The 23,206-nt window shown below is 39.1% G+C and overlaps 1 protein-coding gene across 3 annotated transcripts in view; it reads right to left on the bottom strand.

The window, feature by feature from the left end:
* Positions 1-603: 603 nt before the first annotated feature.
* The window catches only part of LOC123365316 (aspartyl/asparaginyl beta-hydroxylase-like), a 64,448-nt gene continuing 41,845 nt past the window's right edge, over positions 604-23,206 (bottom strand). For 2 of the 3 annotated variants that reach the window (XM_045008052.1, XM_045008051.1), the window contains 2 exons: positions 5,506-5,550; positions 604-2,800 (listed from right to left, as the gene is read on the bottom strand). In XM_045008052.1, the coding sequence (XP_044863987.1) occupies positions 2,421-2,800; positions 5,506-5,550 (425 nt within the window). In that variant the 3' untranslated portion in view covers positions 604-2,420. Of the gene's footprint in view, positions 2,801-5,505; positions 5,551-13,975; positions 15,045-23,206 lie in introns of those variants that run through there. The other variant, XM_045008053.1, reaches the window with a different exon arrangement.

Raw genomic sequence — 23,206 nt, 5'->3', positions numbered from 1 at the left:
ATCACAAAGAAACATGATGGTCTGAACTACATTAGAAGTTTTCATGAAGCTGCTTTAAAACAGAATCTTAAGTAAGGTTCCAATACTCCAAGTCTTACACACGTGCTTAACTTTATGCATGGGAACAGTCCTAATGAAATCAATGGGACTTCATATGTGTATAATCTTTGTAAGATTGGGACATAACAGGATTGTTGGGGTTTTTGTGTGGGGGGCTTTTTGGGGGGCGCGGGAGTGTATGAAGGAGAGTTAATTCTGCCTTTTTTCCTCAATACCATTCGATGCATGCAACTTAAAAATACATACATATATAGTCTTAAATATAACTGCTCTATTCACTTTGAAGACCATTTTTACTGCAAGTGTAAAAAGTTATTTTTTATGTATACTGAGACATCTGTTCGTTTCCCAGTAGGAGAAAAAAAAGCAAACTGCAATATGGCAGTTCAGAGGTTGGAACAGATAAGAGGCATTATAGAAAAGTATGACACTCAAATCTCCACCTTCCCCTCCTCTCCCCTCCCCCCCCCCCGGTACTTTTCTCTGTTACCAGATATAAGAAAAATGTTGATGTACACACCCTCAATCCAGACACTGGAGGGACCCTAGATGTAATCTGCCAATAGAAGTACTTCCAGTACCTAATTACAAGAAAAGTGTTTCTCTATCAAATATTTATCTTAATTTCCAACAGATTACAATGGAATAAGAGATAAGAGTATAATATTGTTACTGAACTTAAACTTAGGAGAAGTCTGGGCTTGTTATGCAAGAATAGATATCAAGTCCCATTTCCAAAGGAGATTTAGAATATTTTTCTAGAGCTGTTCTGAGAGATTTCTATATTCACTCCCACATTTTTGCTAATCTCTAAAATGTACCCTGATCAACACGCAGATGTGTATCCATACACTTTATATTTTCCCAGTGTTTAGAAACTAATTCATATGTCATTCCCCCTAATTATGACAACGTGTGTCACATTGTACTGTTTGCCATTGTTTTTGTTTTCAAAAACATTGTTTCCTTCACAGTGTTATATAAAAGTATACTACTGCACCTGTCACTCATAGGTCTTAAAGCACCTTATAAATACTAAGCCTCAATACAACTAAGCATGCATATATGTACTGGATCAACTGAGAGACAGAAGTGAAGTGACTTATACAAGGTCACAGAACAGTTTATGGTAGACCCAGAATTGCAGAGTCAAATTCCAGAACCTTGCTAGGACCACCAGCCACTACAGTCAGTGACCCTCAAGTATCATTTTCAGATTTTGTTCAAGTCTCTTGTAATTTTATTTGCAATGATTCAGCATATAATCAATTCTATCGTTTGTCCAATAAAATCAGGATTTGTACATAAAGTATCTCTTATATACCAACTAGAAATTAAGTATAGATTTTGTAACATACTGAAATACACTATTTCTGAAGAAATTTTGTAACATCCTATTTACCCCAATTAATAAGACTTCTCATTCTTCACTGTTGAAATAAAACAAAAGAAATACCAGTCCAAAAAATGAGCTAATGTATAGAAGTAGAACATTTAGAACTATTGTAGGAATAAGCTATTCTATGAGTGGCTGCAATACACAAATCTGTTCTCTAATCCAGTCTAGCCAAAATACAAATAATGGTACAATGTCAGCTTCCTGAAATTTGATCAGCAAGCAACAACTCCCAGTTAGTCATCTCAGTAAGTGGCTAGATTTTCAAAAGCAGTAAGCACCCAGAAGCTTCCATTGAGAAGGGAGCTGCTGGCTTCTGGGAGATTTCTTTTGAAAATCTGCCCCCAATTTTGGGTGCTAAATACTTTTGAAAATCTCGCCCATAGTGAACTAACAAAGGTTTCAGACAAAAGATGAAGCCAACACAGCAGTAATTTAGCACAGTAGTAGCAATACAAAACAAAAACTGTCACAGCACCACTGAAAAACATTACAGCGCTCAATAAAAGCATCAGACTCTGACAAATGTGTTTCACTGACACTATTTCTAGTTTGCATGCCTTATAATGAAATGAGAATTAGTTTCTTACAACAGGAATTTTCATCACTTAGGTAATGTTCAGATTATCCTCTAATAATACATTAATAAACTTTTACATATGATCAACAATGTTTATACACTCTTCACATATCTACAAGAAAAATGTAACACCTTAATACAAAGCAAGAGACATGTATTTAAGGGTTTGATATTGTATGTAAAAGAAGTCCTATTTCAAAGCTATAGCAACAATTTTTTAATGTACAGGACTTGTGGTCAAAAGCATTATGTACACATTTGAGCTCCACAGCAGATATTTGTTGTGTGTTTACAATGCAAGTACACACATAAGCATTCTGCATAATCACTCACACTAATGACTTTCAGAAAAATTGTTACCAATACACTAATTTTTTCTCACCATCAAATTCCTATTTGTTTTTTCTTCTCATCTTCCTTTGCTGAATTTTCAGAAACTCCAGAAAGGATTTTAGCTATCTTTTTAGTTACTGTGTCTTTCCCTGCTTGAGAAGGGGTAACCACCTTTTCAGGGGCTGATTTCTTCATAGTTTCCTTGTGTTTCACATTTTTGTCTATTCCTGATTTTTCGTTTTCCTTGCCTTTGTCTTTTTTAACCTTGTCAGAATCTTTCCTCAATTTAGCCACCTCAACAACTTTCTTAACCTTTCGGTCAGCAACTTTTCCTTCCATGGTTTTCTTTTTCTCTTCAACTTTGTTTTCCTTCTTCCTGGATGCTTCTTTCTCTCTTATTTTCTTGAGTGGTTCTTTAATTGCTTCTTTTACTTTTCAGATTTTCATTTAAAAAAGAAAAACGTTAATTAACAGCACCATTTTTAGATCATGGAACATATTTTTGTGCAAGGTATCTGCATAATTCAATGCCAATTGCAGCTCCAAACCTGAATAATCGAAGATGACCACCCATATTTCCCCCCACCTCCAATCTAATGCTGGCATAGCTAGTAGTCTATTTTTTATTCTAATTAACCCATAACAAAATTCATGAAATATTTATGCAGAAAGATCTCTTGATGCCTAAATACTTGCCAATTAAGATGGCAATTTAAAGCTATTAATACATTTATAAAACTACACAAATTAGATCTGAGTTTCATACTGAAGTCTTAAATCATGCAGCAGAAGCAGAAAATAAGCTTCTTATATTAAATTGCTGTATTTTCAATTTCATACTCTAAGAAAACTACTTTTCTATAACTAATACTGTTAATTTCCTTTTACAGAACACATGCTTTTCAATGACTTTGTCTAACACCTCTTTGATCCTGGTACTTTGAATCTTATAAGATAAAGCAAGTATTTTATTTGTAAGACTACCTTCTTTAAAACAAGATCTACTCATGAATTTTTCAACCTCATAGATCAGCAAGGAAATTTACAGTAACTAATATCTATAGCATAACACTTTAGGGACACTGTCACCTTAGTTAGGCCAAAGATCACAAAAAAAGTTAGTATGACTAGGAAAAAGGATGAGAACCCAACAGCACTGTCAGTGAATTAAAGCCAGAATAGGGAGTACTAGAAAATGACAGTAAAAACAAACAAACAAAAAAAATGCAAACTGATCAGTCTATTTTCATTGTACAATGAAATACAAATTAAAAGCATCAAAGATAAATCTGATTTTAAAATCTTGGCATTTTAATCAATAGCATTAATATATATACATTTTATTATGATTTTTATCTTGACATTGTCCCTTTCATACTTTATTTTTTCTTATTTATTTAAATTACAGTAGCTTACGACTGTGATGCAACATCCAGATAACATGCAAACAAAGCAGATCAACACAGCCTTCTTAACTACTGAAAGTACACTTAAAAAAAGATGATCAGTTACAGTAGTATTCCCCATTTTAAATAGAAGGTGTTTGAAACTGGTAGAAATTTTCAAAAGGGGAGGGAATGTTTACAATATGTTTGTCCTCACTTGTCATCAGGATTTAATATTTAATTTCCTTAACAATATGCAGAAAAGGTGATTCAGCAAAATAAAGTTACTTTGATGCTATTTTCATACTTTGTGTGTGGAGGGAGGGGTGGGGGAGGGAAATCTATGTCAAAGTAACTTTCCACTTTATACATAAACCTAAAAACTAGAAAAATATTTTGCTTACTATGATGGGGTTAGCATAGAAAAAAAAAGTCATTTACTTTCAGCCCTCTTCACACTTACAAACAAAAGAAATTAGTCTGGTCCTCTTCCTATGAAAAGCAATAGTAATTTTTTACCAATGTAATTTAGGTTTTCAATCCTTACTCAGGAAAGTCTCCCTTTGAAGCCTACTGGAGGTTTTGCCAGAGTAAATAATATTGAAAGCTGTAATGTAGGGTACTAACTGAATACCTGTACCTTCTCATTACATTTTCTGCATACGAAAAGAATATACTCTTTCAATTCATAAAATTTATAATTCAGCCACAATATATCCTCCCAATAGGTTCTCTACATGATGTGCAAGGACTGAAGGCATTTCATAATATTCCTTCACTACAATACCATATAATTCTTCAGTAAGAACCTAAACACAAGTAACTAAATGGCTCATTTATTAATATTTTGGGAAACACACTTTCAAAACAAGTTATTCCAAACACAATGCAAAGCAAAAAGCTATAAATTTCAGCTGGCAAGCAAATATAAGAAAAAATAGTATTCATATGTGCATGAGAGCTTTCCCCAGTTGACATTTTTTCTAACCATCTTGTCACTGTAAATTAACAAAAAAATAATTTGATACGCTAGCCTTAGGGGAAAAAATGACAACCAATGATGGCATAAAGTTTGTTACATTCAGCAAGCAGGCTGCCCAGTACAGAGCAGTAGATGCAACAGATTATTCCTGGCAAATGTTTCTTCAAATAAGACTAGAATTGGAAACAACTCTAGAAATAACATCCAATTATAATGAGAACAACCACTAAACTCTACTTTAATTTCTAAACCACACTTAAGAATTACTGGATGAAATTCTATTGCTTATGTTAGGTAAATTAACAGACTATATGATCCTAATGGCCCCTCTTCTGCCTGAAGATCAATAAATCCCTTAAATATCTGAAAACAGTAAAGATGTCACTGAAGAGGATTAAGAAACAAAGCAAAATCAGGGCATATATTCTAAATGCATCTCTCTACATACACAATATGAAATAACAGAGTTGCAAGACATAATCAGCGAAATCATGCAAAAAACTTGTAAATCTATTCAAAAACATTTTGTGCATTTAATTATATCCCGCACTAGGAAAGCACTCAAATTAACTGCAGATAGATAACAGGAATTTGAAATTCTGACTGAGAATTCGCTGGGTATTTGTTTACTGCATCTCCAACTAAAAAGACAACTATCACATCTAGCATTAGTAGCCAGAGTTCAATTACCTGGTTTGCAAATCTCATGCATTTCAGGCATTAGAAATTATTTGCACAAAACTCACTGACAAAAGACGTATCAAAGTACCTTTGGCCTTAGCTTTTCTCTTGTCTACCCCTCCTGGCGCCTCTCCTAATGTTTGTAAGATGGAAACAGGTTATAAACATATTTTCTGATATTCAATACATTAAGCAAACAACAGATATAATTTACCAATCTAGAGCAACAAAATTTCATTGGCTCTTTCTGGTAGTTAGTGTTCAGATTTCTTCCAAATGCCAACTATTTCTAAATATATTTTGAATTATATATTTGTTAAAATAAGAGCTCTTTATTGTACTTCCATTTGTTGGAGACAGCATGGATTGCAGGACTGGGCTCAAACTAGGGTCAGATGTTCATGGAACAGTTAAATGATTCCCACAAATACCAACCATAAGCAGACTGCTGCACCCATCACACAGCCAGAACAAAAGGATAATAGACCATTACCACCATGGTGATGGCAGCCTTCCCTACCGATGAGCACGCTTACTTCACTAGACATTGTGTAATCTGCTACTGCATAGCCAGCCAGTGAGATGAAGACCAAGTACGGTATGTGTCTGGGGCTATACGTACTTTAATTGAAACAACAACTTTCAAACTACTAAATGTATTCACCAATTGATTATATTAAACACTTTTGGCCGCTACAGTTAAGTTGTGTAATTTGTGCTGAAAACTAACAAAAAATGGCTTTATTAGACTGAAAAACTTTTTGAACTGCTAGCCCTACAAACTTGACCTGAAAGCCAAACTGTGTTCTCTCCTCGTGCTTTAACATCAGTGATAAAATAGTTAAGGCCTAACTTAGCTGGCAAAATTACACTTGTGTAACTTTACTGCCTCCAGTGAATAAACCTACAAGAACTGAATAAATCAATCAGTTGAAGCAAAAGGAGGAGTACTATTGAGTCAATGGAGATAGCAGAAGTAATAAAACTTATTTAGCAAACTTATGAAGCAAGTAAATATGAAAACATCTTAAGCTGTTACAAGTGTTTAATAATTTAAAATGGTAAAAAAATCTGGTTATTTCAAAAGCCTTTTGCATAAATAAGAGCGTGATTTAATTAGGAAAAAACCATACAGAATTTAATTTTACCTTTCCCCAAAAGATCAGTAATTTAAAACTATTTTAAATTGAAATGTGCATACTCCATAGGCTCAGCAAATACCCTGTTTCTGTTTTATGGATGTTTCACTTGTTTATAGATACCCATAATTTGCTGCAGTTTAACTCTTCTTATGTAGACAAAGAATAGTCCAAGTTCTGAGCAAGTTATTAATGCAGCCCTCAGGTGTGCAAATTTTACGTGCACTTCTATTTAGCAAGCCAACTAACAGATAGTATCATTTCCAAATCAAAACATGTCTATCATCATTCTTGGTCACAGAATTCTACAGTAAAATATCTCTAAATACTTAAAACAAGAACACACTTTAAAATTACTACTATATTTTGATCTAATTTGAATGCTTTACAAACTTTTGGCATCAATATTAGTTTTGTTTTGTTAGAGAGAATTATTATTGTCAACAAATATGATTTCAACAAAACAAAACCCTTACCGCATATAAGAGGTTAATGCCTTACATGGTGAACATTAACATATTATAGTTATACCTTTCTAGGAGAACGATGTAGTATCTGAAAGCAATTCTATACCACACTGTTACATACATACATAAACAAACAACTAGCCACAAGAAAGATTTCAACCAAATCCATAACTTTTCCTGAAAAATTTGTTTTGTTTTCGCTGTACATACCACTTTTTTTTTTAAGAAGATACTACAATATAGTTTTCATAAATTTGAAGGCATATATTGTAAATGTCAGTATTAGTACCATTTCAATCATATGTGATAAACATATGTGACAAAGTCAGGCCAGACAGCTGCAGGAGGGTCTGGGAAAACAGGTATGTTAGCCCTAGAATGCTAAAGGCCCTTTTTCCTACAAGCTGGGAAGGGGTTACTTCAGGTCAATTAAGGACACCTGAGTCCAATTAAGGGCTGCCTGAAACCTGTTACTCTCTCTCTCCTGGTGGGGGTGGAGACAAACTGCCGCAAGGCTGGTGGCAGGAGGGAGATAGGCTTCTCCACAAGGGAGACACCCTAATGCAGTGCCTGTTTAGAGGAAGCACTGAGACCCCAGGGCCAGTGACAGGACAACACCTGCCCCAGTGAGGGGGCCAGAGAAAGGTATTCCCCTTTAGTTTCAGTGCGTTATAGACTTGTTTTCTTGTTTGGCCAAGGACCACTCCTAAGGCCTGCCCCAAGGCCTACCGGGAAGGCTCTGAGAAACAAACCCTGAAGAGGGAAGACAGACACGCTCCAGAGTGGGGCTGATTTACCCCAGACCCTGTCCCTGCCAGAGGAGGGAGCGCTAAGTCCAGCGAGGCAGAAGGGGTACCTTGCCACACATACTATTTCCAAATTTTATGACAGATTTGGAGACTTCTGGAATTCTTTTCACAAGCCCCTTACTAAATTAAAAACAAATATTACTATAAATAGAGTATCTTTTCATAATTCCTAATATTAGTCAACTTGGTACTACACAACTCTACTTAATGGACACTAACTCTTAAAACATTACACACAAGGTATTCTTACATTCTTACACTTCTATGACAAATTTTTTCAATACAAAAGAAAATGTACAATGAATCTCACAAATAGCACCTCAAGCATTTCATCACTACAGAAACAATACCCAAGTACTATTAATTCAGAAAGAACAGCATTCAAAGACAAATAATAGTTAGAGTATTTAATACAAAATGAAACTTCTAAAGGATATCATTTTAAAGCTGTTCGCACTTTATACTTTTGATGTACAATATCTTCTTGGAAACTTCCAAGTTTCACTCTTTACAAATAAATAAAACAATTTACTTCTCCAATTTTATTTGAGAAAATGTTTTTTTTCTAAACATTTCAATTAACATGACTGAATACACTTTTCAAGTGCCTTTCAGTGTCAGTTTCATTAATTGAGGTCAACATATATCTAGAGAACTGCTGATGCTGTTTTGTTTTTTTGTTTTGAGAGTTTTGTTTAGTAGGGTCTACCAAACCAGTGGCTATTCAAAAAAATAAATAAATAAAATGGTAATTTTCTCTTTTTTAAAAAAAATATTCATAAAATATCACTGATTTTAAGCAGTACTCCCAGTTGATGGGGAATTCTGTTTGAATACTGACAGCATGATTTGGTCCTATACATCCAGAGGACATTCCCCCATCAGTTTACAACTCTTAGGTGGATTTTTTTTAAAAAGGTAAAACGTAAATATTTCTGAGCTAGTTTCTAACAAAAGAAGGTCCTGTTTTCCGAGGAGTCACAATGCTGAACTTAATAATTAGTGATATTAAAGCTATAGTATAGTTGTTTAATGAAATTTTAAGAGTTAAATTACCTCAAATCCATTACTGACATTGACAATACTTGTTACTATTCTTGTTCTACACAGGTAAAGCACATTTACTAGAACTGTAAGTTAACATCAGAGGCTACATTTTCATACTTAGTAATAACTTTTGTAGTTCACATTCAGTCTGAGCATATTTGTTGCCATACCCCAGAAAGTTCCATCAGGCACATCGGAGTAGCAGAAAGAAAAGAGTTTCATGTCAGTCCACCACCAACCAGTTTCCCAAACTACCTATTCAAAAAGTTTATCTCTAGCAGAAGATTAACAAAGGAAGATATTTAAATTGTGGAACTAAGAACGCAAAAGTAAGTTTCCAAGCAAGAAGTTACTTTTTTTTTTTTTAAACACATCTATCTATACTCCATAGAGGAATCACAAGAGAAAACTAATTTATGCTTTTTTTGGTCTTGTCCATATCTTTATTTTTTACTTCTGCAACATACTACATTGGAATTGTATGGCCTTCTGCTCAACCAAAATAGTTTGCTTATAACAGGCTATCACTTACCTTAAGTTGGATTCTATTTGCTACCAAGTTTCACATATCCTTCAGGTAACCAGGAAAATCAGAGCTTGGAAAGATGTTCTTCCCACACTCTCAAATACAAGAGAGCTTTGTAGTTTACACAGTTAGCATAACAGAGGATTGCAGGAACTGCTGTCAAGTCATTCAGAGTAAGCTTCTCTCAAGACTCTCTTGCTTGCCTGCTCACTTAACTATGAAAGGAAGAACTGAGTCATAGCCATGGTACATTTGATCAGGGTTTCTGAGCTGAAAGATGTTGACCTAAAATCTGTTAAACACTTCCCTCAATTATATGGATACCAAGAATATCTGGGCCGGAATGTATGTTGTTAGAGGAGATTCATAACTAAGACTATCTTTCTCTCTGAACAGAAAGAATTGGGCTTTAAAAAAGTTGGATTTTTTTTTTTTGGTGACGATAAATCACAGATGTATGAGTATTGCATCTTGTTTGCCAAGTAGAAACAAAGTCCAAGAAGTCTTTTGTCTTTGTTAGCCTCAGAGTGGAAGAACCATTCACAAGTGCAACACAGCTATGAAAACTGATTGAAAAACCCCTTGGTAGTGGTGCAGCAGCATGAAATTCATTAATTACTATAGAAATCTACCTTGCTGGATGGCTATGGAGTTGGGAAACACATCAGTGCAGACTGACTGAACCACAGCGACAGACTTTTTGACCTCAAAGTATTAAGCAAAAAATGTTTTAAAAAATGGATTTGTTCTATCCTACCATTTTTACTAACAGAAGCTGCAATAAAAATCTTCCCTAACCATTCAACACCTTCCCTTCCTTCCCCCTCCCCCCATAACCTAAATGAATAATTCATACAATTTTAATTTCCATCTAAGGTAAGTCACTGGAGACTGACTAATGATAGAAAATTATGAAATGTTACCTAAGAATGAGCAGTCTTATAACCAACTGCCCTTGAAAAAGTTTAAGAGTGAAAGTTTTAAAGATGCTTTTTTTAAAAAAAAAGCTCCAAAATATATGCAATAGTCATCTCAAAAGATATATAAACATTTCTTGGTTCATTTTATTAACTTTAATATAACTGATTCCAGCCATGCTAAACATTGTCCCTTTAAAAAAATTGCTTACACTTTCACATTAAATACTGTTGAAGGTGTCACAGAAATCAGGGGTTCAGCCTTTAAATACATCATCAGCCATTACAATTTTTGTGGGTGGAACAGAACTATAAAACTTTTATGTAATTCATTTTATTAGTATCACAGCAAAGCAAGCAAAAGCTTATGCAGAAAGATTAATGACTTCCCAGCATCCATTCATTAGCTCAGCTCACTAAATAATATTTTTAATAAAAAAACTTAACTTCTGATCAGCTTAACAGCGCTCCCCCTAACCATTGTGTAGAAAACAAAAAATGATAAACACAGAATTAACTTGATTTTCTTTTCTAGAATAAAATGATAGTAGATTGCACAAGTTAGAAGAATCATATTTCATATTTATAACTAAGATTTCTTTTTGAAACCTCAACCAGTAATTTTCAGATCCAACCCCTTCAGCTAAGGGTCAGCATGCCTAGTTTTTGAAGTGTCACATTATTTAACCCAATGCTTTTCTGAGCTCTCTGGAAAACCTAACAATTTTACAAATGCAATTTTTCATATAATATCTTGTTTGTAAGCTGTGGACTTGAATTCTGATAACTGCTTGCATTTTGAAATTTTCCATCTAAGACTTGGAGAGCATAAGGGAGCAGAACAGATAAAGGCATCCAGAAATACTGTTCATAAAAATTCTGGAGAGGTGGACAGAATCATTAACTGCAGCTTTTTTAAAGCAACAGGACACTTATTTGATGCAACTCAATACACTTCATTAAAAATAACTTTTTGAGAAAGATTAAGACCATCATAAATGTATCCCAAGGGAAAATATTTAGTCATAAATCTTCACAGCAAAATTAATAATATGGTATAGGATGTAGTTTAGTTCATGTCACATTAACAAGAGCTCACAGAACAGTATTCTTTCATTTAGGACTACAAAATAAACTGAGAATTTATCATTTATGCTGTATATGCAAATTCCATTAAAATATGTATTATCACTTAACTTCAACTGTTATACGTAACCCAGCTCTCTTCTCTGAACATATTTTAGATCATATCAATGCATGTGGAAGTAAATAAAATTTTGCACATTTTACACATTTCTTTGGCTTTTGTAGAATATTTTAATATACCCAATGTATTTTAAAAGTGAATTAAGTCACAAAGGACAACTATATGTTCAGATTTTCCCAGCCAAAGCCTCTTTTTGGGTCTCTTTTCTCTAGCCAAGGGGGATTATATAACCAATAGGAAATGTCCTAGGTTTTTGCAGAGCAGACAATCTGCAGCTCAGAAAGACCCCCGATTGAGCCGCTTCCCAACTGATCCCTAACCTGCAGTTAACTGGTCTATTTCCCTGCAAGCCACAGGTGCTGGATCCCACCCACCCAGGTCCTGGCTCTCAGCCCTGGGCAAGAGGTTCCACAGGGAGGCACTGACTAATGGCTGTCGCTGCATCCTGAGCTTGGGCCAGCTGCTCTGCCACGGTGACAGACAGCGACACTGCCCCCACCTCCACTGAGTACCCCTGCAGCAGATACCCCCCCACCTCTTCCTCCCAGGTCCCTCCTTTGGCAGTGTCCTCTTTTGGGAACCTGAAATATGGTAACCCTAAGTTTAGGCTTTAGCCCACCATTTTGTTACATGGGCATTTCAGAACAAACTATGTAAGGCTCAAGCATATAGTTTGTACTTAGACAAGATGGAATTGAGTTTCAGTTCTAACTATTCCCTTACTTACTTGAATATAGCTATAGGCCTGACTTGACATAGATAACTTGCATCATTTCTTAATGGGCATGATTAGGAAAGTGAATGGAAGGTTAGACTGTAAACAGAGGCTTAACAAGCATTACGTTAAAGTCATGATGTCTATGCTAGTTAAGATAAGCCAGAACACCTCAATGCTAGGGACAATGGACAAGATAAATACGGAATGTAAAGATCAGGTTCTATATGAGCAGCACATGGGAAGAGCAGGCTGTACAGGGATAGATTCCTGAAAACTAATCAAGCCAATTCAGTAAATGTATATAAAGGAAGCGTTTTTTTCTGTGTAACTTTGGATATGTGGTATGTCCTATGCCCAGCCCCTACGCTTGAGTCTGATCTACTCAGCGTAGCTTTCCTGTATGCCAAATAAAGGAACCTGAGTGATGAAATGTGGAGTTGAACTGAGTTTCTGGATCCCGGAGAACCAGATGAAGTGTTCTCCCAGAACTGGAGAAGGTGTTCTGGATAAGCTGGTCTTGGAGGGAATCCCAAAAATAAACTTATTTTAATTTTTAAAACACACTAAAGTAAAATTAAAACTCACTAAACTTGTATTAGAACCTCCAAGACCGAAGTCCCTCATGTGTTAGGTAACCATTAACAGTTTCATTGCACTGAAATATAAGTTTTATCATAGATTTTCAGAGTGGGATTTCACAATTGCTCAGCATTGACTTAACACTGCTCCTATTGATGTCAATGGGATTTTAGGATATATCTACACCTCAAATTAAGGTCTAAAACTGTCGCACAGTTAGGAATACTCACACTAGCTGTAATCAGGCTAGTGCATAACAACAGTAGTGGAGATGTGATGGCTTCACTGTTGGCTATGTCCCATAAGAAGCCAACTGGGGACTCTGGATATGTTTTCAGGTTGCTTCCACTATTTTCCTTGGAAAACGCCCTTACATTCTTAATATGTCTTATTGTTGAGAAATGTTCATGACACTCAACCAGACCTCACCCTCCCTTCATTTTATCTTGTTTCTTTGGGTTATACCCTACTCTAAGTAATTATTGCCCGTTCTGGGTGCTTGCAGTTCTCTAATATTTCTAGACCACTTATGTACCTCACTCCGCAATTTACTTGCAGTTGAAGAAGCCACCTACACTTAATTTTGTTAGTTTCATTTTGAATTATGTATCAATGCTGTCCAAGCTACAACACTATTTATACATTTTTAAAACTGCCATGTCAATTCATAATTCATTTAAAATAAAGCACATTAAATTTTAGCCTGGATATGACAAATTAAAACTCTGAGATATGAGTTTCATAATAGAATTTTTTTACAAAACATAAGCATAGCAAAGTTAACAGGCATCATTAACAAAATGTGTATGGTATTTTCAACATTAAAATTATATCAAAGAATTAATTATATGAATATACCATATTTCTATATTAAAATGAGATCTCAGTTCAAGGTTTCTGAATTAGATAAGAACTGAAGCTGATTGAACACCACTAAATACCTGTCTCTCTATAGCAGTTACCTTCACTATCAACAAATCCACATATGCCAAAATAGACTTTGGAAACATGCATTACACAATTTAACAGATTAACCCTTGAAAAATGGAATCAGGTTTGTTGAATTTGGCAAAAAATAGAAGACGTTGTGTGGAGTAATCTTTAATATATTTCATCATTACATAAGAAATACATATTCACAATTCCCTACTTTCATAAAATGCCCACTAAAAAAAAATTCCTTGAAAACAGATCATAACAGCCCTTAGGGTGTGATTATTATACAAAAAATTAGACTGAAAACTTTCTTTCAAATTAGACAAACATATTGGCATGCTATTTCCTAAATATGGTATGTAAACTAACCTAGAACAAAATATTTTTTATACATTTTACAAGCACTATTAATACAGTGCTTCTAATTAAAGGGGTAAAAAGCATGTATCTGAGAAATCAGTGAATCACAAAATTAATTTTAAATGTAAGGTATGAATAATTTATCATATGGTATTTCATAAGAGCACTCATTTGTATAATAGCTATATTAGTAAGGATTAACATATAAATATATATTTACATAACATATTAATCATGCCAGAATATCTTGTAATCAAGCCCATTACAAAATGCCTCAATTAATGCTTGTTAGAAAGACAAATGTTTATAAGGGGGTAATGGTACAACTTATTATAGTTAGTTTGCCAACTTTAGTGCACAAAATGCACAAATTGAAGCAAAACCATACAGAAGCCAACTACATAACTGCAGACACTTTTTATTTAATTATTTTATCCTAGGCATAATTACACATTTGTGCAAATGTTAATCTCCCAGTCACAAAATGGAGAAAGTCACTGAAAGGCTTTTCAAGTAGTGAAACTATATCACATGGCTGGCTGATTTTAGCTCATATTTAGAATGTCCATTAACGGTTTGGTTTGTTTTTTAATCCACCCACTGCCATAAAGCCCTGTCATATTAAGATTGATAATTGCACGGACATTTTCATAAGCCAATAAAATTAGCCCCTGAATCAGTCACTGGTTCTGTAAATCCAAAATAACGCAAGTCTTTTTTCCCTGAACCCCTTCATTCTGTGACGTACCATCAACATCATCTGCAGCTTCGCTCTCTTCTTCTTCTAGTATTTCAAAAGGAGTCATTACATCATAGAGAAATGAGAGGAAGCCATAAAACCAATCAGAACTTTCCTCTGCTAAAATATTAAGGACTTCCTCAAGGGAATCAATATTTTCATTACTGCCATCTTTGGTCAAGCCTACACAAGAATAGAGGAAAGAGAGAAAGAGAAAAAAAAGGAGAGCAGTTAGGTGGAAAAAGGAAACTGAAGAAGGAGGATCTATGAAAGACATATGTCAGACAGCAGTCTTTACAGGAATGCTAATTAGGAATAGAAGAGAGGTTACAAAAAGTGTCAACCTGCAAAGAAGTAAAGATTTGGACAATACATGCACCATATCATTGTTTCAGGCAACAAGGCAAATCTGGTTCCTCTTTCACACCTTCCTCCCTGTAAACAAACTGAATAATGTTCATATTCATCTGGTCTCTTGTGGCACTTAATATTAAAAGGCGGGAGCTGTCTCAGCGGGGAAAAAAAAAAAGTTACCTAACTTTCCTAACTGTTGTTCTTCGTGATGTGTTGCTCATTTCCATTCCATGTTAGGTGTATGCGCAGCCATGTGCGCACAGCTGCTGGAGATTTTTCCCCTCGTGGTATCCATAGGACAGGCCGTAGTGCCCCCTGGAGCCCTGTGCTCATGTGCCGGTATAAGAGGCATCAATGGCCCCGCACCCTCTCTTTTCCTTCTTGCGGCAACTCTGACACAGGGTCGGGGGTGTCATGGAATGGACATGAGCAACACATCTCAAAAAACAACAGATACGAAAGGTAGGTAACCATTTTTTTCTTTGAGTGCTTGCTCATGTTGATTCCATATTAGATGAGTCAGAAGCAGTATCCCTGGAGGTGGGCTCAGAGTTCACAGGCATGCTGATTGTAACACTGCTCTCTCAAAGTGCGCGTCATCCCAGGCCTGCTGGGTGATAGCATAGTGGGATGCAAAGGTATGAATAGATGACCATGTCACAGCTCTGCAGATGTCTGGGATCAGAACTTGTGCGAGGAAGACCGCTGACGAATCTTGAACTCTCACTGAATAGGCCGTCAAGATGGCTGGCAGCGGAACCTTTGCCTGCTCATAGCAAAACCTGATGCAGGAGGTTATCCAGGACGAGATTCTCTGGGATGACATCGGCAGACCTTTCATCCTGTCTGCCATGAAGAGCTGTTGACTTGTGAAAGGGTCTAGCCCTTTCAATGTAGAAGGCCAGGGCGTGCCTAATGCATGCAGACCATGTTCCTCATCCAAACCGTGGGGCTTCTGGAATAAGACAGGCAGAAAAAAAGCCTGGCTGTAGTGGAACTGTGATGCCACCTTTAGCAAGAAAGCCAAATAGAGGTGCAGCTGGACTTCGTATTTGAAGAATACTGGTAAAGGGGTTTGAAGTCAGGGCTCTGATTTCGGAGACCCTTCTAACCAACATGATTGCCACTAGGAGAGAATGTTCCAGGAGAGCAGCAGCGAACAAGAAGCCATTGACAGAACCAGATTTAGGTCCCACAGGGGACCAGGACGTGGACCTGTGGGTATAGTTTCGCTAAGCCCTTGAGGAACCACACTGTCATCTCATAGAGAATACTGACCTGCCCTGGACTGGAGGATGGAAGGTCAAAATGGTCACCAAGTGAACCCTGACCAAGGATAGAGCCAGACCATGGTGCTTCAGGTGGGGCAAGTAGTCCAAGATGGTCTATAGAGATGGACTATGTCGGGGCAAGACTCTGATCAGCAGCCCAATAGGTGAACTGCTTCCACTTGGCCAAGGAGGTCTTTCTGGTGGAGGGTTTTCTGCTACCTAGTAAAACCTTGTGGACCTGCTCCAATCAGGCTCCTTCCTCCCAGTTCAGCCACACAGCAGTCAGGCCGCCAGGTGCAGGGATGCAAGGTTCAGATGGAGTAAACAGCCTTGGTTCTGGAAGATCAAGTTTTTTCAGCATCATGAGCTCTAATCCAGCTGCTACCAAAAATTCCAGAAGTATGCCATACCAATGCCGGGTGCGATTTGGATTATCTTTGCCTTGTCTCTCTTGATCTTTAAAAGGCCCTTGTGAACCAACGGTATCGATGGAAAGGTGTACAAGTAGACCCCCCCCCAGATGATGGGAGCAGAAAGGCATTGGACAGGGAGCACTTGCTGAGCCCTCACATTGAGCAGAACTGCTAGCATTTCCTGTTCTGCCTGGTGGTGAACAGGTCCATTCGGGAATTCTACCAGTTCTGGAAGATGGTGCTGACTACCTCAGGGTGGAGAGACCACTCGTGGCTAGAGGAAAAGAACCTGCTAAGGGAATCCGCCAGCGTATTCCAGTCCCCTGGAAAGTGCACTGTTTGAGGTGAACATGTTAGACAAAGAAGTCCGACAACCGTAATGCCTCCTGGCACAGGGCTGAGGAACGAGCCCCTCCTTGTTTATTATAGAACATCAAGGCTATATTGTCCATCAGTATCTGCACCACCTTGTCCATGAGATAAGGAAGAAACACCTGGCAAGACAAGAAAATCTCCCTCAGTTCCCTGATATTCATGGTGAGGGAGAGTTCCTTCTGTGACCAGAGATCTTGGATACTGCAATTGCCAAGGTGGGCTCCCCACTCCAGGTCAGATGCATCTGAGACCAATGTCACTGATGGGCACAGAGTGGCAAAGGGACTCCCAGTCATTTCTGATCACGGATCTGCCCACCAAGTCAATGGTGTGAGAATGGCAGACGAGATTGTGAGGAATAATTCCAAGTGGTGTTTGCTGGAGGAGTTGAGGTCTGAAGTGCAGCCACGCGTAGTGTGCATGCTGCCATGTGCCCTAGCAGTCTCAAAACATACCCGAGGGGTTGTGAGCGGGTGGGATCTGACATGGGGAAACTGGACTTCTGGCAGGTAGGCTCTGGCCTGACTGGAGTCAAGCACTGCTCCTATAAAAATCTATCCTCTGTACTGGGATTAGAATGAATATCTGCTTATCAGTAGACCCATCCCTAGACAAGTGACGCATGTTGAACCTGAACTCGCAAAAGGTCCTTGATTAACCAGTTGTCAAGGTATGGATAGATCTGTATGCCTCGATGTCTCAAGTGAACTGCAAATACCGCCATACACTTCGTAAAAATCCTTGGGGTTGATGAAAGTCCGAAGACGAGTGCAGTGAATTGGTAGTGGCGCTGGCCCACCATGAATCAAAAGAACCTTCTGTGTCCATAGAAGATGGAGATATGGAAATAGGCATCTTTTGGAGTGAGGGCGGAGTACCAATCTCCCGAATCCAGGGATGAAATGATGGAGGACAGGGAGACCATGCAGAACTTCTTGACATGTTTGTTGAAGAGATACAGGTCACTTTAGGATGGGACCTGAGGTCTCCTTTGGCCTTTGGGATTAGAAAATATTGGGAGTAAAACCCCTTTCCCCTCAAGTCTTGAAGAACTACCTCTATGGCTCTCACATGCAAGAGAGTCTATCTCCTGGATGAGGAAATGCCCGTGAGGAGGTGTCTGAAGAGGGACAGGACTGGGAGATGAGAGGGAGGGAATGGATGAAAAACTGCAGAATGTATCCGAGTGTCAAGGTGGAGAGAACCCAGTGGTCTGAAGTTATTTGGAACCATGAAGTATGGAATAGAAATAAATAGTCAAAACCAAAAGGGCAGACGGTTGGATCCTGGGCTAAGTCCGGTATGCCACCCTCAGGCACGTCTTCAAAAAGGCCTGTTTAGGGCCAGCTGGGTAGGCCGAAGTGGAAGGTGCAGGCTGTCTTCATTTATAGCCCTTGCCTTTCTTCTTGAAGGGCTCGTGCCAAGGAGGTCCTGAGAACTTGTGAGGTGGTTGCGGCCGGAAGCCTTTTCTGGAGGCCAGGGGCACGTGTAGGCAAAAGATCGCAGCATGGCCCTTGAGTCTTTCAGCCCATACAGATTGGCATCTGTCAGCTCAGAGAACAGGGCATTGCCCTCGACAGGGAGGTCTTTGACTGCTGCACTTCTGGAGAAGAGAGCACTGCAGCCATGAGCTGTGCCGCATGGACACTGCCGAGGCCACTGATCTGGCCTCTGAGTCCACAATGGCCAGGAATTCTTGCCTCGAATCCTGAGGCAAGGAGTCTTTAAATTTCATCACGGAGTCCCAGATATTATATCTATATCTCCCTAGCAATGCCTGGTGGTTGTAGATCCCGAGCTGGAGGCTGGTGGTGGAATAAATTTTTCTTCCAAACAAGTCCAGCCTTCTTGTGTCCATATTTTTAGGTGTGGTGCTTGCCTGATCCAGTCTCTTCCACTTATTTACAGCAGACACCAGTAGAGACCCGGGCAGTGGATGAAAGTACATTTATTCTTAACCCTAGGTCAGGACATGATGCTTTTTCTCTGCCCTTTTCGATGTTGGAAGCAGAGATGACGGGGTCTGCCAGAGTGCTTTGACTAGTTTCAGCACCCCTTCATGGACTGGTAGCGCAACCTTAGAGGGGGTGCTGCAGCCAGAATACCCAAGAGGCTGTCTGTGGGCTCCTTCAGCTCCACTTCTGGTTCCAAATTCGAGATGACCTAAGGAGCTCATGGTGAGCCTGGAAGTTGTCCAATGGCTGGTCCTGCCCACCCACTCCCACCACCTCATCTGGGGATGATGAGGACAACGCTAATGCTATGGGAAGGGCTGGAACCTCCTCTGTAACTGGGGTAGCTGCCTCTGGAACCGTTGCTGGAGCCTCAGTACCGGCATTGGAGTCCGAGTCAGGCAACCGCAACTGCACAAGCGGCGCTGGGGCTCACTTCTAAGATGTGGATGACTGATGGGAGTGGGGCCCTAGCATCAGGCAGAACCCCCAGGGGTTCCAATATTTGCAGTGTGTTGGCTACTGCCCTGATGGCCAGGTGCCCACTGCAGGAACAGTCCCAAAACCCAGTGTATAGGCCAAATGGTGTCTCTGTGGCCAGGGGATGGATTCCCTTTCCAATTCCGAGGTGGACTCCTCCCTCAGAGACCATGGGCAGGGATGTCAGTGCTTCCCCCTGCCAGCTATGATGGGGGGAGACACCGGAGGGAAGGAGACTGGCATCATGACTCCAGAGACTGATACTGGGAAGGTGGGAATCAGTGCTGAGATGGAGAATACTGAGGAGTCTGGGATTGAGGAGCCAGCGACTGCCCACTGTGGAAGCCGCCTTCACTGACTCTGAGGTCAAAGGTTAGTCTTGCAATGGGGAGGGTCATCAGGTCCCTTGCCACCTGAAATGCCGCCAGTGTCAAAGGGGCTCTCAGGTGCAAGTCCCGACTGCTGCCTCACTGGGCTCGGAGCCCTGAGATGCTCCTGCATGCAGCTCAGAAGAGGACAAGTGGTGAGGCACGGGTCCTGGCTCTGGCTCCCGCCACTGCTTTCTTATCCTTCTTCAGTATGGGGGAGTGCCCTGGGACAATGTTCCATGATGGGACCACTATCTATACTAACTAATCTAACAACTAAGAACGAATAGGTAACTATATACATGAAACAGAGACCAAAAAACCACTAGGAACACTTGCAAGTGCAAGAGACTGTCATGGGCGGTAAGAAGGAACTGAGAGGGCATGGGGATGGCACTGTCCGTTATAGCGATGCAGGAGCGCAGGATTCCAGGGGGCACTACACCCAGCACTACAATCTCCAGCAGCCGTGCACATGGGCATGCACACACCTAACATGGAATTGACATGAGCAAGCACTCAAAGAAGAAACTAAGCATCCCTGCTTAGAATGATCAAATCCAACTTAAGGTAATCAAACTGTAGAGCTCACAATTATTAAATCTCTATGATAATATCTGAGAACAATATTTGGTTTAACAGCTGTGTATTTTAAACAAAAGTTTGTCACTAGTAAAGGGTAAATTTTGCTCGTAGTCAATATCCACTAGCCTGATCAAGTGCTGCTGGAGTTATTCTACCCATTCCAGCTTATATAGAGAGGTGGGTATCAAGAGTTTTGCTTGTTCTTGTTTTCTATCCTCCTTTCTATCTCAGTTTTCTATGGCACCATAGTGTACAGTAACTCCTCACTTAACGTTGTAGTTATGTTCCTGAAAAATGCTACTTTAAGCAAAACAATGTTAAGCAAATCCAATTTCCCCATAAGAATTAATGTAAATGAGGGGGTTAGGTTCCAGGGACTTTTTTTCACCAGGCAGAAGACAGACAGACAGAGAGAGACGGACAGAGAGACACAGTATAAGTTTTAAACAAACAATTTAATACTGGTACACAGTGATGATGATTGTGAAGTTTGGTTGAGGTGGAGTCAGAGGGTGGGATATTTCCCAGGGAATGCCTTACTGCTAAATGAACTAGCAACTGACTGAGCCCTCAAGGGTTAACTCTCACAACACTCGACAAGGCAGCAGGAAAGGAGGGGAGGGCAGACAGAGACACACACCCTGGGTGAGAGAGAAAAAAATGCGCATTTCCCCTTTAAGTACACTGCCTTGTTAATTAAATCAGCTTGCTGAGACCTGAGATCCACAGCTACTGCCTAGAAGCTCCCTCCGTCCGTCTTGTGTCCCCCCTACTCTATGGAAGACGGGGTAAGCGGGGTGCAGGAGCGGGGGAAGGGAGAGACACCTTGACATTAGCCCCCTTCTTCCCCCCTCTCCCCCATACAGCAAGCAGGAGTCTCTGGGAGCAGCTCCAAGGCAGAGAGCAGGAGCAGCACATGGCAGTGGGGGGAGGGACAGCTGCTTCACAGGGAACTTAGGGGAGTGGGGAGCTGATAGGGGGAGCTGATGGAGAACTGCCAGTCCACCCTAGTTCCACCCACCCACCAGCTAGCTGCAACGGGCTGCTCTTCCTGCAAGCAGTGGACAAAACAGGCGGCTGCCCAATGACTTTAGAAGGGAGCATTTCACGACTTTAAACAAGCGTGTTCCCTAATTGATCAGCAACTTAACACCGAAACGTTAACCAGGATGACTAAGTGAGGAGTTCCTGTATTTTTTTTTTGTACTTGCTTGACAATTCCCCCTGCTGGCATGCTGAGGATACAACACAAGACATGATCCGATCCACATGGCACAGAAGTAAGTGTAGATGTTTTTTTATTCTGTAGCTGAATTATGTCAAAAAAGTATATTTATTCATTTTAAAACAAAAACAGTATGAGCTGGGGCTGGCAGAGCAGTGGAGAGCTACTAAAGGAAATCAAAATTACAAGTGTACAGACTGTAAACTCTTTTGAGGTGAAGACTTACTATGTTTGCATAGTACCATGCACAGTAGGAGCTTGATCTAAGTAATACGTAAAATCATTGTTTGTATATAGAAACCACTGCTCTGGCTCTGTACTACTAGAAAGTAGCCAGCAATCAACATGTTCCAACAATATAGGAAGAATACAACAGATAACCAGGCAATTAGTGGTGAACTTGAAAAAGACTGCCAAAAGCACTTCTTTTTTTAGTCTTTAAAAAAAAAAAAAATCCCAAAACCAAGCTAATATACATTGCCTACATGAAAACCATCCTAGAGAAATCCTAAAAAGTGTCTGTCTTAGACCAAAAAGGGAATAGATTTTTAAAAGGGTGCATAATATAGCAAAGAAAAAATAGCAGGATTAAAAAAGCTATTATCTATTCTTGATTACTTTGTTTACTGCATGGTGGGGCAACTTAAAACATGATGCTTTCCACTAATTTGTGAAAACAAAAAGATTGTAACACACATGGAGAAATCCAATAAAGATTTAAATTAGCCACACGTTTATTTACACCAGCCCAAAATAATGCAGGAACCTTATATTTGCTTAAAGTTTCAAAAATAAGTTTTGAGGACCAAAATTCTGCCCTCATTTACACCAGTGCAACTCCAATGCTTCATGCAGTAGTTGTAGGCCATCTCCAATATGTCTTTTTTATGCATCTTCCAAAGATCCCCAAAAGCTTAAATCAATTCAGCCTGAAAATAAGGGCCTACAACTGATAGCATCAGAGAAGTATACACAGTTCAGGGACTGAACTTAAAAACCCAAATAACTGTTTTGTTTGGGCAGAGAGATAAAAGTTCTCTGCTCACCCACACACTACTGCTTCATATGTATGAAGGGTATTACTCAAACACCCAACCTTGCTCTCACTAAAGTCAATAACTTCAACAGGAAGAGGAATAGGGTCCAAAATCAATACAAACTAAATTTAAGGTTGATACGGCAATCTCATGTTCCAGTGTACATAAATATTGTAGCACACGGAATATTAAATCAACAACTTATCACACCCCTGCAATAAAAACCTACACTCCCCTTTTGAGCCTCTTGAAAGCACATTGGTGAGAAACACTTTTCACTATTTA

The sequence above is a fragment of the Mauremys mutica genome, chromosome 2 (assembly GCF_020497125.1).
Source record: "Mauremys mutica isolate MM-2020 ecotype Southern chromosome 2, ASM2049712v1, whole genome shotgun sequence".
Classification (NCBI taxonomy): Eukaryota; Metazoa; Chordata; order Testudines; family Geoemydidae; genus Mauremys; species Mauremys mutica.
The sequence above is the reverse complement of the archived record's forward strand: the minus strand, read 5'-3'. Positions and strand labels throughout refer to the sequence as shown.